Genomic DNA, 13917 nt, shown 5'->3' with positions numbered 1-13917 from the left:
GTCTTTGTCTACTCTGCTATTCTACTTCAAATCAAATTAATAGCCTATCTCAATTTAAAGCCTTTCTCTCCTTAACTTATTACTTTGGCAAGTTTTCAAAGATCACTAACAAAGCCTAATGGATTTCTTTCCTCAGTTGCCCTAGTATAAGCACACAAGCACCAGCCTGATTTTGGAAACATCCATATAGAGGAATGTGTATTTTCATAAAGGAAATCCTCATTGTTAACAATGACTCACTTTTCCTTTGCCTGTCTCATTCTTGCCACATACAATGGAGCTCATTCATTGACAATTGGGCAATGTTAAAAAAAAATTTTTTTAAAAGGAGTCTTTTGTGGTTTAAGTATTTCTTTCAGCCATCATGAACATATACTAAATGTAGTCACTGCTTTATTTTTGGAGAACTTTAGAGACGGGTAACTACATGCATTAGCTGGAAAGGGGAAAGCAGTGCTGTGTACAGAATTAATAACTAAGCAATCTTTCAAGGTATTAGGAGTGGTAACAGCATGCAGATGTTGTTGAGGGGTAAAAATCAAAGATGTATGTAAACCTTCCCTGATGCTTTTGAGTTCATCATTTCTCCGTCTTTCACCTTTATTTTGCTTGTCTAAAAGTCATCCCTTGCCTGTTCTTCCTCTTTCCAATAGACCTGCCTGCCCCAGAAGGTTTGAGATTCAAAGCCATCAAAGAGACATCAGTGGAAGTGGAATGGGATCCCCTAGACATTGCTTTTGAAAACTGGGAAATTATCTTCCGCAACATGGTAAAAGAACATACATGGTCAGGAATGCATCTTCCTAGGGAGCTATAAAACACTTAAAGAGACTTACTAACAACTCAGAGAACTAGAGAGCACTAGAGCTGAAAGGAATGGTTAGAGCCTAGAATGTTAGAACTTGAAAAAAAAAAAAAAACGTAAAACATATGTTATCAAACTAATTTTCCCTAAGCTCAAAAGGACAGACAAAACTCCTAAGTATATCATAAACAGATTAAAATGTGTAACTGGGAAATGTATTAACAATGCAATATTAATAATTTTTATTTGTAACTTTCTAAGTCCACAAGCTGCCTGAAGCTATTTGTTTCTCTTTGGATTTGTTAGCTGTGCCTTAAGGTATGAGCTGCTAGAACTTAGAATGTCAGAACTGGAAAGGCCCAAGTTGGATTGGTGCTTAAAAATCACCTACTAGCTGAATTTTCCTCATTTTTGAAATGGCATATTCAACCTTTTTTTTAAGTTAAGGAGAAAGACACAGAAACTAACATCAATATATTTTGAGGGCATTCTTTTGCTGTTAAATAAATAAGTGAATTGAATTATGTTGAATTTGGCTCTGTGGGATAAAAAGAATATAAACATATGGAAAGCATCACCACAGAGATAATGATATCTTGGCCCTACACAAATCCCAAAAGCCTGAATTATACGTCCTGCAAAGAAAAAAAGAAATGTGATGTTTTTCAAAAAACAGTTAATACCCCAAATGTTTCATTTGAAGCACCCATCTCTTAGGAAAGGAACACAGTATTGCCTAAATCTGGATGAGATCAGGAGTGATTAGTACATACATATGTACCTTTATGTTACATCAAGTTCCTTTTGGTTTTCAGAATAAAGATGATGGTGGAGAAATCACTAACAGCTTGAGAAGACCAGAAACAACTTACAGACAGACTGGCCTGGCTCCAGGACAGGAGTATGAGATTTCTCTGCATATTGTGAAAAACAACACCCGTGGCCCTGGCCTGAAGAAAATAACAACCACACGTGAGTATTATTCTTAGTACTGATAATTATTATCCTTCATGATAAACTTGAGGAGATAGCAGGCACCAAGTGCTAATTGCGATCTATGAAGTTATATGATCTCCATCACATTCTTTTGATGGCTACAAGGTTATAGCCATAGACACAAATTTTATGACATTAAGGCCTTGTAAAAAGTTGTGTGAGGCATATCAAATGGGATAATTTAATTCCAAAGGAAGAGACTTCTCAGATGGGTTCTAAGCATCCCCCAAACATTTCATTATATATATAAGAAACACTTACTTGTTTAGGATATTCTTTGCAGTCCTAGTCATAAAAACTTAGTTGAAAGACTTCTATAAATCCATAAGTAAACCATGGAGTATCCAAACTGGAAGAGACATTGGAGACTATTTAATCTAACACCGATTGGAAGATAGAACCAGAAAGGGAATTTACTTGGCCAAGCTACAAAATTACTGGCAGAACCAGGAATAAGTTCAGATTCTTAAAACTCAATCTGGTTTTCTTTCTACTATACCGGGAGATGTCTTTAATTGAGTTGAAGTTCAGTCAAATTCAGTGTTCAAAGGTTTAAGTAGTGTTTATCACTTCTGGTTTATATATACACATTTCATAATTTATAGAAATGAGGATGACAATAGTGAACCAAAAAGTAATAAAGGTAAAGACAGATACAAACTATATAGAGAGATACATATAAATATATGCACATAAATATGCATATATGTGTGCATGCATGTCTATGTGTTACATATGATATACAGTGTGTGTGCATATATTCATACCCCAAGATGACATAAAGAGAACAGTGGTTTAGCCCAAGCTCTAGTATAGGATCCTACAAATTTGGAAAATCTGGATCTAGCAAATTTGGAACTAGAAAAAGTCTTGTCAAGAATGCTACATTCACTTCTTTTTTTCTGTCATTTTTTTCTCTCTCATGGTTTTTTTCTTCTTTTATTCTGATTTTTCTCTCACAATATAATTCATAAAAGAAATGTGTATTTTAAAAAATTATACATGTATATTAATCAGAAAAAAATAAAGCAATTAGTAAAGATGAAAAAACCCACTATACCTAGGGTCTAGATCAACCCAATCTAGGGGATTGATCATCCCCACAAAAAATGAGGGGATATATTTTTCAGTTCCAGACCATCTTTATTAAGGCCACTGGATGGCCCCCTAGATAGAGTGCTAGACTTGTACTTTAAGAAAATCTAAGTTCAAATCCTATATTAAGTAATTACTAGCTTTTATGATTTTGGCCAGGTTATTTAAGCTATATCAGTTTCCCATTTGTAAAATGGGGTTAGTAATAGTATCTATTTCATAAAGTTATGAGGACCAAACAAGAGAATATATTTACCCTAAAATGCTAAGCAAATGTTAGTTAATATATGTGCCCATGCACGCGTGCACACACATACACACACACACACACACACACACACACACACACACACACATTTTTCACTGAGTTTCATTCAGCAACTACTTATGCAACTTACTTACCTGAACAAACCCTGGATATCTAACATACAAACTAACCACTAGTCTATTGAATCTTGTTGGCAGGGAGTGGTTGCAAAGACATATACTGTTGACTAATGACTAGAAAGAACAGCTTCTATTTCATATCACCCCATTTGGCCTAGCTCAAGGCAAATCAATAGGCTTGTACTCTAAATAATCAAGGGTTTTCTCTTCTTTGACAATATCTACATGTGGTAGGTAAAAGGCAGGTACTAACAGGAGAAATCATTAGATCACAAAAGATGAATTGAAATCATCCCAGTATTTGCCCAGCTCCAGGGAACTTTCCCTGAGAATATAAATGATGTAATTTAAGAGAACCCTATAGTTTTCTCAGTACAAATTTTGGGAGTGTATGCATTTCAGTTTTTTTTAAGTCAACCTCTTACTGTGTAACAATGAATCACTTACACTCAATGGCTCTGAAGATGTATCTAAACTGGGTTTATCTCACTAATACATAGTCTTAAATTCTAATCCATTTTATAAACTGTGGGATTCAGAGGTCACCTCTACTCTCCTTCCTTATGTTGCCCAAAGCATGGTTGTAAATATTATGAATTTTGATTGACAAGATCATAGATTTAGAGCTAGAAGTAGTGATGTATTGGTATATTTGTAACAATCAGCTCTCTTGGAGGGGGGAAAAACACATACATATATAGGACACAGTTTTAAATGTGGTCTGCAGTACCACCATTTTCTCCATCCCTTTCTTGAATCTAGACAACAAATAAAATGAGAAATCAATCCTTGCTATACAATATTTTCCAATTTCTGAAGCTAAAATACTTACACTGAAATTTTAAAAATCAGCTCTTTAAGAGCCAAGTAAGTAAAAGATGGCTTCAGTGCAGCTCTGGCTGAAAGGGACTTTGAAGGTTTGACCCCGTAAATTAAAATAACCCAGGAATTTAAATGATTTGCACAAGTTTTCACATAAGTAGCAAGAAGTAAAGACAGGATTAAAAGCCAGATTTCCCTTTTATAAATCCAGTAATTTCCCCACAACTCTTAATAAAAAAGATTCTTAGAAAGTCAAATTACTGAAAGCTCACATTTTCTTAAATTTTATCATCTCTATTAAACAGAGAAAAAAACTGAAGCTCACCAAAAAGTGGCTTGCCTAAAGTAACCCATCTAGAATTTCAAAATAACACATGATGATTTTCTACATGGTTTTTAATTAAATTTTGCAATTTCTTTTAAGGATCACCAGTTTTAAGTGGTACTGAACACACTTAAACTTTAGGAAATAAGACTGTGTGATAGACTATGTCCTTCATCCTAGTCAGCTAGTCTCTTTTCTTCTCATTTGGTCTTTTATTTCATATTCTACATATCTGTTTCTAACCACTACATAATATTTTGCCTATAAATGCAACCATTTTTTGAGAGTCAATGGGTTAGATAGTAAAGGAATGCATCATGTTTGAGTTTTCTGTATCAGACATAGTCAGTGATAGCCAACATGCTGAGCCTGGCCACTGGAAAAATGAAATCCGCTGTGTAACAGTCTCTTTCTAGACCAGAAGTTTCTTAAATAAAGGGTCACAATCCCATATGGAATTGTGCAAATGAATTTGGAGGTTGAAAAATTATAATTCATTATCAGTAAACATTTGATTTATATAGCTAGCTATTTTATATACCTATATGCTTGGGCTCATGTAAAAAATTCTTGGGTGAAAAGGGGTCATGAAGGAAAATGTTTAAGAAGCTCTGTTGATCATGGCTATAATCCCAGACCCGCCACTTAATACTTGTATGACCCTGGACAAATCAATGGACTTCCCCAAGCTTTAGTCCCCACATATGTAAAATGAAGGGATCAAGCTAAATGTCTCTTCCAAAACTAAATGTATTCTCCTGAAACATTCAAATAGATATGGTCTCATCAGTTTTACAGTTCTTCCAAAAATGCAGATCATAACCTTTTTTTCTCTATGCTACAAACTGGTAAGTCTCTGAGGCCAGATTTGAATTTAGGTCTTCCAGAACCTAGAATCAGCAATCAAGAACCCAGTACTCTTATCCATTGTGCCAACAGCTGTGTTAGCCTGTCCCCTTATCATCCCTCAGTCTTGCCATATGACTTTTTCTGGTTATTGTACAATTCCTTAATATCTTATACTTGTGTTGTTCCTTCAGAGTTCTTCACTAGTCTCATGTTTCATGCTGGCTTACGTTTACCATAGTTCTCTCTTATTCTTCCTCTCACTTTCAGATTTTAAAAAAATAATCACATTGCTATTTTGTAGCAGTTTAGGTAGAAAATTAGTTTTCTTGAAAATGGGCTTTTTGATTTCATAGAAAATTTAGAGTGAGCAAAATAGCTTTGCTTCTCCCTTAAAGAAAACATATTCATTCTTATTCTCCTATGGATTCAACTTGTCCATATATACTATCTCAGAATTATATGTTATTGGACAGGTTCTATAATCTTGGAAATAGATATTTTTCATCCACTTGGCCAGACTACTTTGCAAAATTATAGATCTCTCTTCCAGGAATCTCAGGAGTATACAAGATTTGATGCTTTAAGCACAATGTCATTTAAAAATTCAGAATTTTGCGATCCACAAGAAATCTCCTTTGACCTGAACTCTGAGCTCCATTTCTTCCACCACAGTAACAAATACCTCTGACCAGCATACATTTGGCTTGCCAGGTGTTTGTTATGTTAGAGGCTTATTGAACAGAGTTATTTCTATTGTTATATATTCCAAGGATCCTTGAATGATCTTAATGTATGTAGGATGACCAGGAAGGTGGTGTTTTGTTCTACCAAATTATTTTAATATGTATAATCAACAAGCAAGAAGTACATCAGGACCTTAAAGTTTCTACATCTTTCAGTTAATTGTGACAATGATATATTTTATTCATATAGAGATGACTTTAATAAATATTTTGTAAAGATAATTAATAGACAATGATTGGTAAATAGAGGTCTTTTGTCACTTTTTTTTTAAATTAGTGTTGGAACTAAGGTCCAATTTTTTTAGGTCTTTGGTATATTCTCATCCCTCATGCTCATATACTGATCCTTCAGCATCTTCTAAATTGTATTATCTCCAGAAGTAATTTTCATTTTGCATATTTGGTTCAATACAGCTGCTTTTCTGTCTTAGTTCTCTACTGCCTTTTCTTCTTCCAGAAACAAACTGTTAAGGTAGCATTCAAATATAGAGATTCCACTGTATTTGATAGAATAAACAGTTGGTCAAAATGTTTTTTTTCAAATCCTTTCCATTATTTTTCTCTTTGTAAATCTCATTCCATTTTCATCTTTGAATATCCACTGGATGATTTTAGTTGATTTTAGTTGATTGTATTACTTGCCAAGCTTTCTTTAAACTGGTTTTTATCTTCTACCTTTTCTCTCTTTTATTATGATAATAATGATCATAGTCATACTTCTTCCTTCCCTATGACATCTTATTTTATTTTATTTTATTTTTTGAGGCTGGGGTTAAGTGACTTGGCCAGGGTCACAAAGCTAGGAAGTGTTAAGTGTCTGAGAACAGATTTGAACTCGGGTCTTCCTGAATTCAAGGCTGGTGCTCTATCCACTACGCTATCTAGCTGCCCCCTCCCCGTGACATCTTAAAAATCAGTTTATATTCTAACTCAGTGTTGTCTTTGGCAATCATCTCTCTATTTGTAAAATAATTCAATTGTTGCTGACTAAAATGTTTCTGGAGTTATTTGATCTTTTGGCAATTAATTTACATTGATTAAACTTCTAGATAAAATTATTATAGTAAATTTTACATTATGCCTGTTGTCCATTTCTAAGTTAGGAATTTTAGTTACTTGTTCGAATATTCCAAGGTTAAATTGTTTCAATTATATGCAACATTTTTTCTCATAAATATTCTTTATTCTTGTTTTTGCCTACTCTATTAGTTGTAATGAGCTTGTATACACAGATAGCTACTCAGGGATAATACCCATGTCAATAATAAATCTTTCCCTTTCTGTTAAAATATAATCTAATTCTTTATAATGTTGTGTGTTTTATGTATGTACTTGCCATGCCCTTATTTACTATTGCTTACTATTTCTTTTGTTTTTCCCATGAAAATGTTTATGATAAAGAAATGTGAAGCTTCTGTATAAGCTTTTGGTCTTTTTCATTTCTTCTTCCTGAACCATGCTTTTCTATATATTTTTAATTATTTTTACCTATTTCCTCCATTGTAAGAAAGGCACTTAATATGAGAATTAATATTGATTTAGGTTTTTTCCAGTTCTTCATGGAATTTCTTTACTATTTTATCTTCATAGCTAATGTTGATACATAAGTTACATTTATAATGGTCTTTCTATAAATACTTATTATTAGTATTGTAATATATGATGACAAAATTTTCTATTAAATAATGCCTCTCATTACTTTTGGAAATATAATAATAAACCTACTCCACAACTTTTTTTTCCTCTCCAAATAGTACCCATGATCTACCTTTTCATTTCCTGCAACTTCTTCTCTTCTTCTAATTTTGTTTATAGTAAGGACAGATAGGTGACACAGTGGACAGACAATAGGGCTTGAAATAAGGAATACCAGAGTTCAAATTCAGTCTCAATTACTCACTGTGTGACCCGAGGGTAGTCACATTTAACCAAGAAGAAAATGCCAATTGGTGTTACAAAGTGTTGGAAATGACTCAAATGACTAAGGAAAAAAGAATGTCAAGACTTGCTAATTTACCTATTTTAGCTATATGCTACAGACAAGGATCTCACAAGTTAGACTACTATCAGCTAATAAAACAGCTAATAATAGTCTATTGAAAATCTAAAAATTATGTAATTCTTAATACCCTTGTCCCCTTTCCTATCACTCTGTCACCAATCACTGCAGAAATGGAAGGGGGAGCTATATTAGATGGAGAATCATTTTTATATTTTTCTTTGTTTCATCTATTACCATATCTTCTCCTCCCTTAAATCACCAGATAAAACCCTAGTACTAATGCACCTCTCCATATGTATTAGGATGGTCCTTGGAAAGAGCCTCAATGTGTTACCACTTGATAGAAACAATAAATAACCACAAAAACCACAGATTACATTGACTTCAACAACCAAAGATCACTGCCAAACCATGATGATACACAAAAATGGGATTTTTGTGGAAGATTTAATAATTTTTAAAAATATATAAAAATACAATTTCCTTAAAAGAACCAGCCTCTAAGAAGTTAAATGATTTCATGGCTTTACTGATAATTCCTGAATATTGTTTCCCTTTAATCACATTTCTGCCTGTGTCTTCAGGTCTGGATGCTCCTAGCCAGATAGATGTAAAAGATATCACAGATACTACCGCTCTAATCAGCTGGTCTAAGCCTTTGGCTGAAATCGATGGCATCGAACTCTCATATGGCATCAAAGATGCTCCAGGTGACAGAACCACCATTGATCTCACTCATGATGACAACCAATACTCCATTGGAAACCTGAAACCTGATACAGAATATGAGGTCTCCCTTATCTCTCGAAGAGGAGACATGTCAAGCAATCCAGCTAAAGAAACTTTTGTAACAGGTAAAGCAGATTGGACCATTGAATTTCAGTTTCTATGAGTAAAACCAAATTATTTTCTCACCCAAAGATAAAATGAAAAAGCCTAAATTATAAATTCCATAAAGGGCAATACCCGTGTTTTCTCTGAAATTTGGGTCCATCACAGCTCTAAATAAAGTAGATTCCCTGTATGCAGAGTTGAATTTTATCCTCTTAGGAGAGTAACATCTTAATAACAAAATCCCTTTCTTTTTCTAGGTCTGGATGCCCCTCGCAATCTAAAGCGCATCTCCCAGACTGACAATAGCATCACTTTAGAGTGGAAGAATGGCAAAGCTAACATTGACAAGTATCGTATTAAGTTTGCCCCTATTTCTGGAGGGGATCATGCAGAAGTCGAAGTACCCAAGAGCAAACAAGGCACAACCAAAACCACACTCACAGGTGAGAGCAACCTTCTGGAAGAAGTCCTACCTCAAGGAACCATAACTTTGCAATATGATGGAATATGTTTTTATGTTCAGCATTTGGTAAAGAAAGGTAGCTATCTCTGATTACTAGAGATTTAAGCAGTCAAAATAAAGATCACTCAAAGACCATAGTTTCTCTTTGTCACACAATAAATATTGCTATTTTTTAAAAAATCATCATCTAACATATCTGTCCTTTTCTTATAACTTAGTGACCTATCCCTCAAAACAAAGAATTTTTAAAAGGGGAGGGAGAAACATAGCTGATCAAAAATCTTCTTCACTCATAGTACCATACTTCTTCATATAAAGGAAGAAGTTATATTCTCATTACTCTTCTTCAAAGTCACAACATTCAGTTTTGATTTTTTCCCCTTTATTTCCATTGTCATAGTCATTGGGTATATCGTTTTCCTTTGCTAACTTCATTCTGAATTAGTTCACATTTGTCTTCAGATGTATTTCTCTGTTGTTTGCATTCATCATTTCTCACAACACAGTACTGTTCTATCACATTCAAGTACCCCAATTTGCTTAAGAGATGGACATTTAATTTATAAAAACATAATTTAAGCATCTTAATTATCATGGATGCTAGGAAATGGCTAACTCCCCCCTCCAGAATCTATGATTATCCTGAGGAAGGTGTCTTCTTCTGAGGTGCAGATCACATGCTCTCCATGTCTTAGTGTATAATTGACAGTAATTGAGCTTTTGTGAGGACCACAGAGCAAGGGCACGTTTTCTAGAGTAGACTCCCAGCTGCCACTGCACACCAAACTCAAAAGTTTTTCCAGTTCAGTGAAGTCCTATTTAAAGGACATTGTCTCCAGAGTCAGAGGAATGAAATTCTAATCCCACTTGTGTCAAAAACTGCCTTGTGACCTTAGGCAGGTCATGATCTCCCTCGCTCTTAATTTTGAAAATCTGACAAGAAAGCCTCTGAGATCCTTTCCATCTCCAGAAGATCACTATGATCCTATGATCCCTAGTAGGGCTTTATGAAGCTTATGCTATACTTGGGATAGAGAACCAGGCAGGATCCTTTCTAGGCCAGGCCATATAAATAGCACTTCAGTGGATTCAGGACCTGCTCAAGGCTACTTGAATTTCCTTCTGAATGCTTTGCAACTTCAGACTAATTTACAAGTCTCTCCTCTTTAACTTAGGTTTAAGACCAGGAACTGAATATGGCATTGGAGTATCAGCAGTCAAAGATGATAAAGAAAGCAATCCTGCTACCATCAATGCAGCCACAGGTAAGGAGAAATGGTGACTATGATCCATATTTCTATAGTACTATAGGGTTAGTAAACTCTTTCCTCCAAACTACTCTGTGACATAGTTATTGCAGGTATTATTGTCCCTAATTAATGTGTGAGTTAAGTATTCTCAGGAAGGTGAAGAGTTTTTGTTAAGGCCTAACATTCAGGAAGTGGCACTTTCAAAATTCGGATCCAAATTTTATAATTGTGGGTTATACACAATAGTGTTTCCTCTACCGATACATACATTCCGTCCCCTCAAGATCTTATTAATCACTGACCTCTCTACTAAAATAAATTCTGTGGTAGCCATCTCTCTTGTCCACACTAAGTTGGACAGCAGAGAGAGCCTCATCTGAGGTCTATTCTTAGAAACTGTCAGTATAACGCTAATAAGGCTTTTGCATGCACAGAATCACCTTCACACCCCCAGGAGACATCAAAGTAAAGAGGTCCATTTCCACAATTATGTGATGGCATAATCGTTCATATTTATATTCACTTTTTTTTAAAATGCTGATCTTTCACTAAGTAAACTGTATAGTCTGCTCTGCTATTTAAGACAAATAACACTGTTTCTTTGATTTTTTTCCACTATGAATCTTTAATTTAAATAAGATTACAAGAAGGTATTATTTTTTTTTTTTTTTGTACATATATGCCCCAAATCTAACACAATGGCTATAAGTAGGTATTTAAGAAATATCAACATGGTGCTTTGTGTATTATTTCTTAAGTCCCCTTATTAGGGACTTAAGAAATATTCCTAGTATGCTTGACAAGTATAATAAGAACTTGACAGATGTCAGCACAGAGTCGGGTATATAATATGTACTTAATATAATGTTTTGGGTCAGTTAGATGGCACAATGGATGGGCCTAAAGTCAGGAAGAATGTCTTATTAAATTTAATTCTGGGGCAGCTAGGTGGTGCAGTGGATAGAGCACCAGCCCTGAATTCAGGAGGACCCGAGTTCAAATCTGGTCTCAGACACTTAACACTTCCTAGCTGTGTGACCCTGGGCAAGTCATTTAACCCCAGCCTTCAAAAAAAAAAAAAATTTAATTCTAACGTTAAGACACTTATTAGCTGTGTGAACCCTGACCAAGTCATTAACCCTCTTTGCCTCAGATCCTCATATATAAAATGAGCTGGAGGAAGGACATGGCAAATCACTCCACATCTTTACCAAAAAATTCTTAAATAGGGTAATAAAGAGCCAGACATGACTGAAAAACAAACAAATGTGAAAATAATTGATGAATTGATTCTCTTATTTCCCTAGTACTTTTTACCTAGAGGATAATGGGAGAGAAATAGCCAATGGATGGTATGGCAAATAGATTCAACCCAGACAGGCAGCTTCTCAACAACAGAAGGTTTGATTATTGTTCTTACATCTCTCCTACAGATATAGATGCTCCAAAGGACCTTCAAATTTCAGAACCTACCGAAACCACCTTGCCCCTGCTCTGGACCCGACCTGTGGCTAAGTTTGAACGATACCGCCTGACCTATAGCTCTTCCACAGGCCAGCATAAAGAAGTCCAATTACCAGCAGATACCACTTCTTATGTTCTGAGGGATCTAAATCCTGGTACTGAATATGCCATCCAACTCGTGGTTGAGAAAGGACGACACAAAAGCAAGCCAGCCCGTGTGAAAGGTTCAACAGGTAAATCACAGCAAGGTTCTATGTAAGCCCATCCATTCACACAAATTTTCTCCCATCTCCAAGAGTCTGACAATGTGCTATTTTATTAAGAGGATTTGAAAAGTTTTTCTTCTTCATTATACAAACTCTACTGAGAACAAACTAGTCATATTCTATGCACCCAACCTGATATTTTTTTTCTTTCCTTTGCCATCAATGGCTATTTAAATGAACCACTTTACATTAATTATTGCTTTCTCAGGAAATATACTACCTCATATTATGATTCTAATGTGTGATTTTCAAAAGGTTCTAGATAATGAATTCTCATTTTTCTTTCCTCTCCCCAGGAGCCATGTATTAATTGCCTTTTAAAAATTATCTTTCTCTCTCTTTTTAAGGAAGCCCAAGAGGTTGGTGGTAATCCTTTTGGATAGCTTTTTTTTTCTGCCACTATTCTCATTGCAGATTTCTTTCTTCTCTCCAGGATCATCATAATGGAACTGCTTTTTCCTCTTAATCCCTCCCTCAGTAGTTAAAAAAGATGAGGACAATTTTTGTAGATTAATCATGTGAGAACTACTTGACATATTTCACCAGTAGTGACAAAAATATTGAAGTATATTAAATCACAAAAACTAGAGACTTTTAGCGATTTCTATGTGGGAATAAATATGTTCCTATCAAATTAGAATACATCACTAAATTTAGAGTTTTAATGATAATAGGTTTTCATTTTTAATAAAATTCAGGTTAGCCTTATTGAGTTCCTATCATTCATTTAATGATGAACTAAAGGCTGTGGTAAAAAGGGTAAGTGAATAGTGCCTGGTGCATAATAGGTAATCAATTAATTATTTGCCTTGGACTTTCAACTTGTAGATCCACTGAAGGCAGTAAGACAAACACACAACACAATGTCTTGAGTACAATTTAAAATTGAACATTCCAAAGGCAAAATATTTGGCATGAATAAGGCTAAGGGAAGTCAAAAAGCATGGAATTGTAGAAGGGGCATTGGATTTAGTGTGAAGGAAGACCTGGGTTCAAAATTAAACACTGCTATTTGTTATCCATATGATTTTAACAAGTCCTTTATGTGCCTGTCTGTTCCATGATCTTTTCATCTCTAAAATGAGGGACAGGGGGGAACAGCTATATATTAAGATAATCTCAGAAGCACCTTCCTACTCAGTGTTCTCTTATCCTTTCATCCAAAAGAAGAAAATCAGTGCATATGAATGAAATGAGAAATTCCTTGTAAAAGGTGGCATTTGAGTGCATACTTAAAGAATGGGGGCGGTTTGAATTATCGAGAAATGGGTTGGGCAGGTAAATAAATCTGAAGGAACTGAAAAGATTTGTGTAAATTAGACTGAATATGTGTCATCTTTTAAATATTCTTGGGCCAACATCCCACTTACTTATCTGGGAAGCAATAATTAGAATTACTTTCTTAAGTTTGGCCTGTGGGAGTTTCAGAGTCATTACTAAATTTAAGAAGGATAATGAAGGAGAGGTAGTTTTGTATAATAGAATAAGCCTAGGATCTGTAGTCTGAGAACTTGGATCCGCATAGCAGCCCTGCTGCTTTGCTGCCTCTGTGATCAAGTTCTTTTACTTCCTCTGGCACTTGGTTTCTTCATTTGTAAAATGAAAAGGACATAGTG

General features: G+C 34.8%; 1 protein-coding gene across 1 annotated transcript in view; it reads left to right on the top strand.

Moving 5' to 3' along the window:
• TNC (tenascin C) overlaps positions 1 to 13917 on the top strand; it is a 110718-nt gene that overhangs the window by 47261 nt on the left and 49540 nt on the right. The window contains 6 exon segments of the mRNA XM_074292897.1: positions 654 to 769; positions 1621 to 1777; positions 8609 to 8878; positions 9116 to 9301; positions 10497 to 10586; positions 12005 to 12268. Of these exon segments, the coding sequence (XP_074148998.1) occupies positions 654 to 769; positions 1621 to 1777; positions 8609 to 8878; positions 9116 to 9301; positions 10497 to 10586; positions 12005 to 12268 (1083 nt within the window).

This window comes from Sminthopsis crassicaudata, chromosome 2, assembly GCF_048593235.1.
Source record: "Sminthopsis crassicaudata isolate SCR6 chromosome 2, ASM4859323v1, whole genome shotgun sequence".
Taxonomy (NCBI): Eukaryota; Metazoa; Chordata; class Mammalia; order Dasyuromorphia; family Dasyuridae; genus Sminthopsis; species Sminthopsis crassicaudata.
This window is presented reverse-complemented; position numbering and strand designations above follow the sequence as displayed.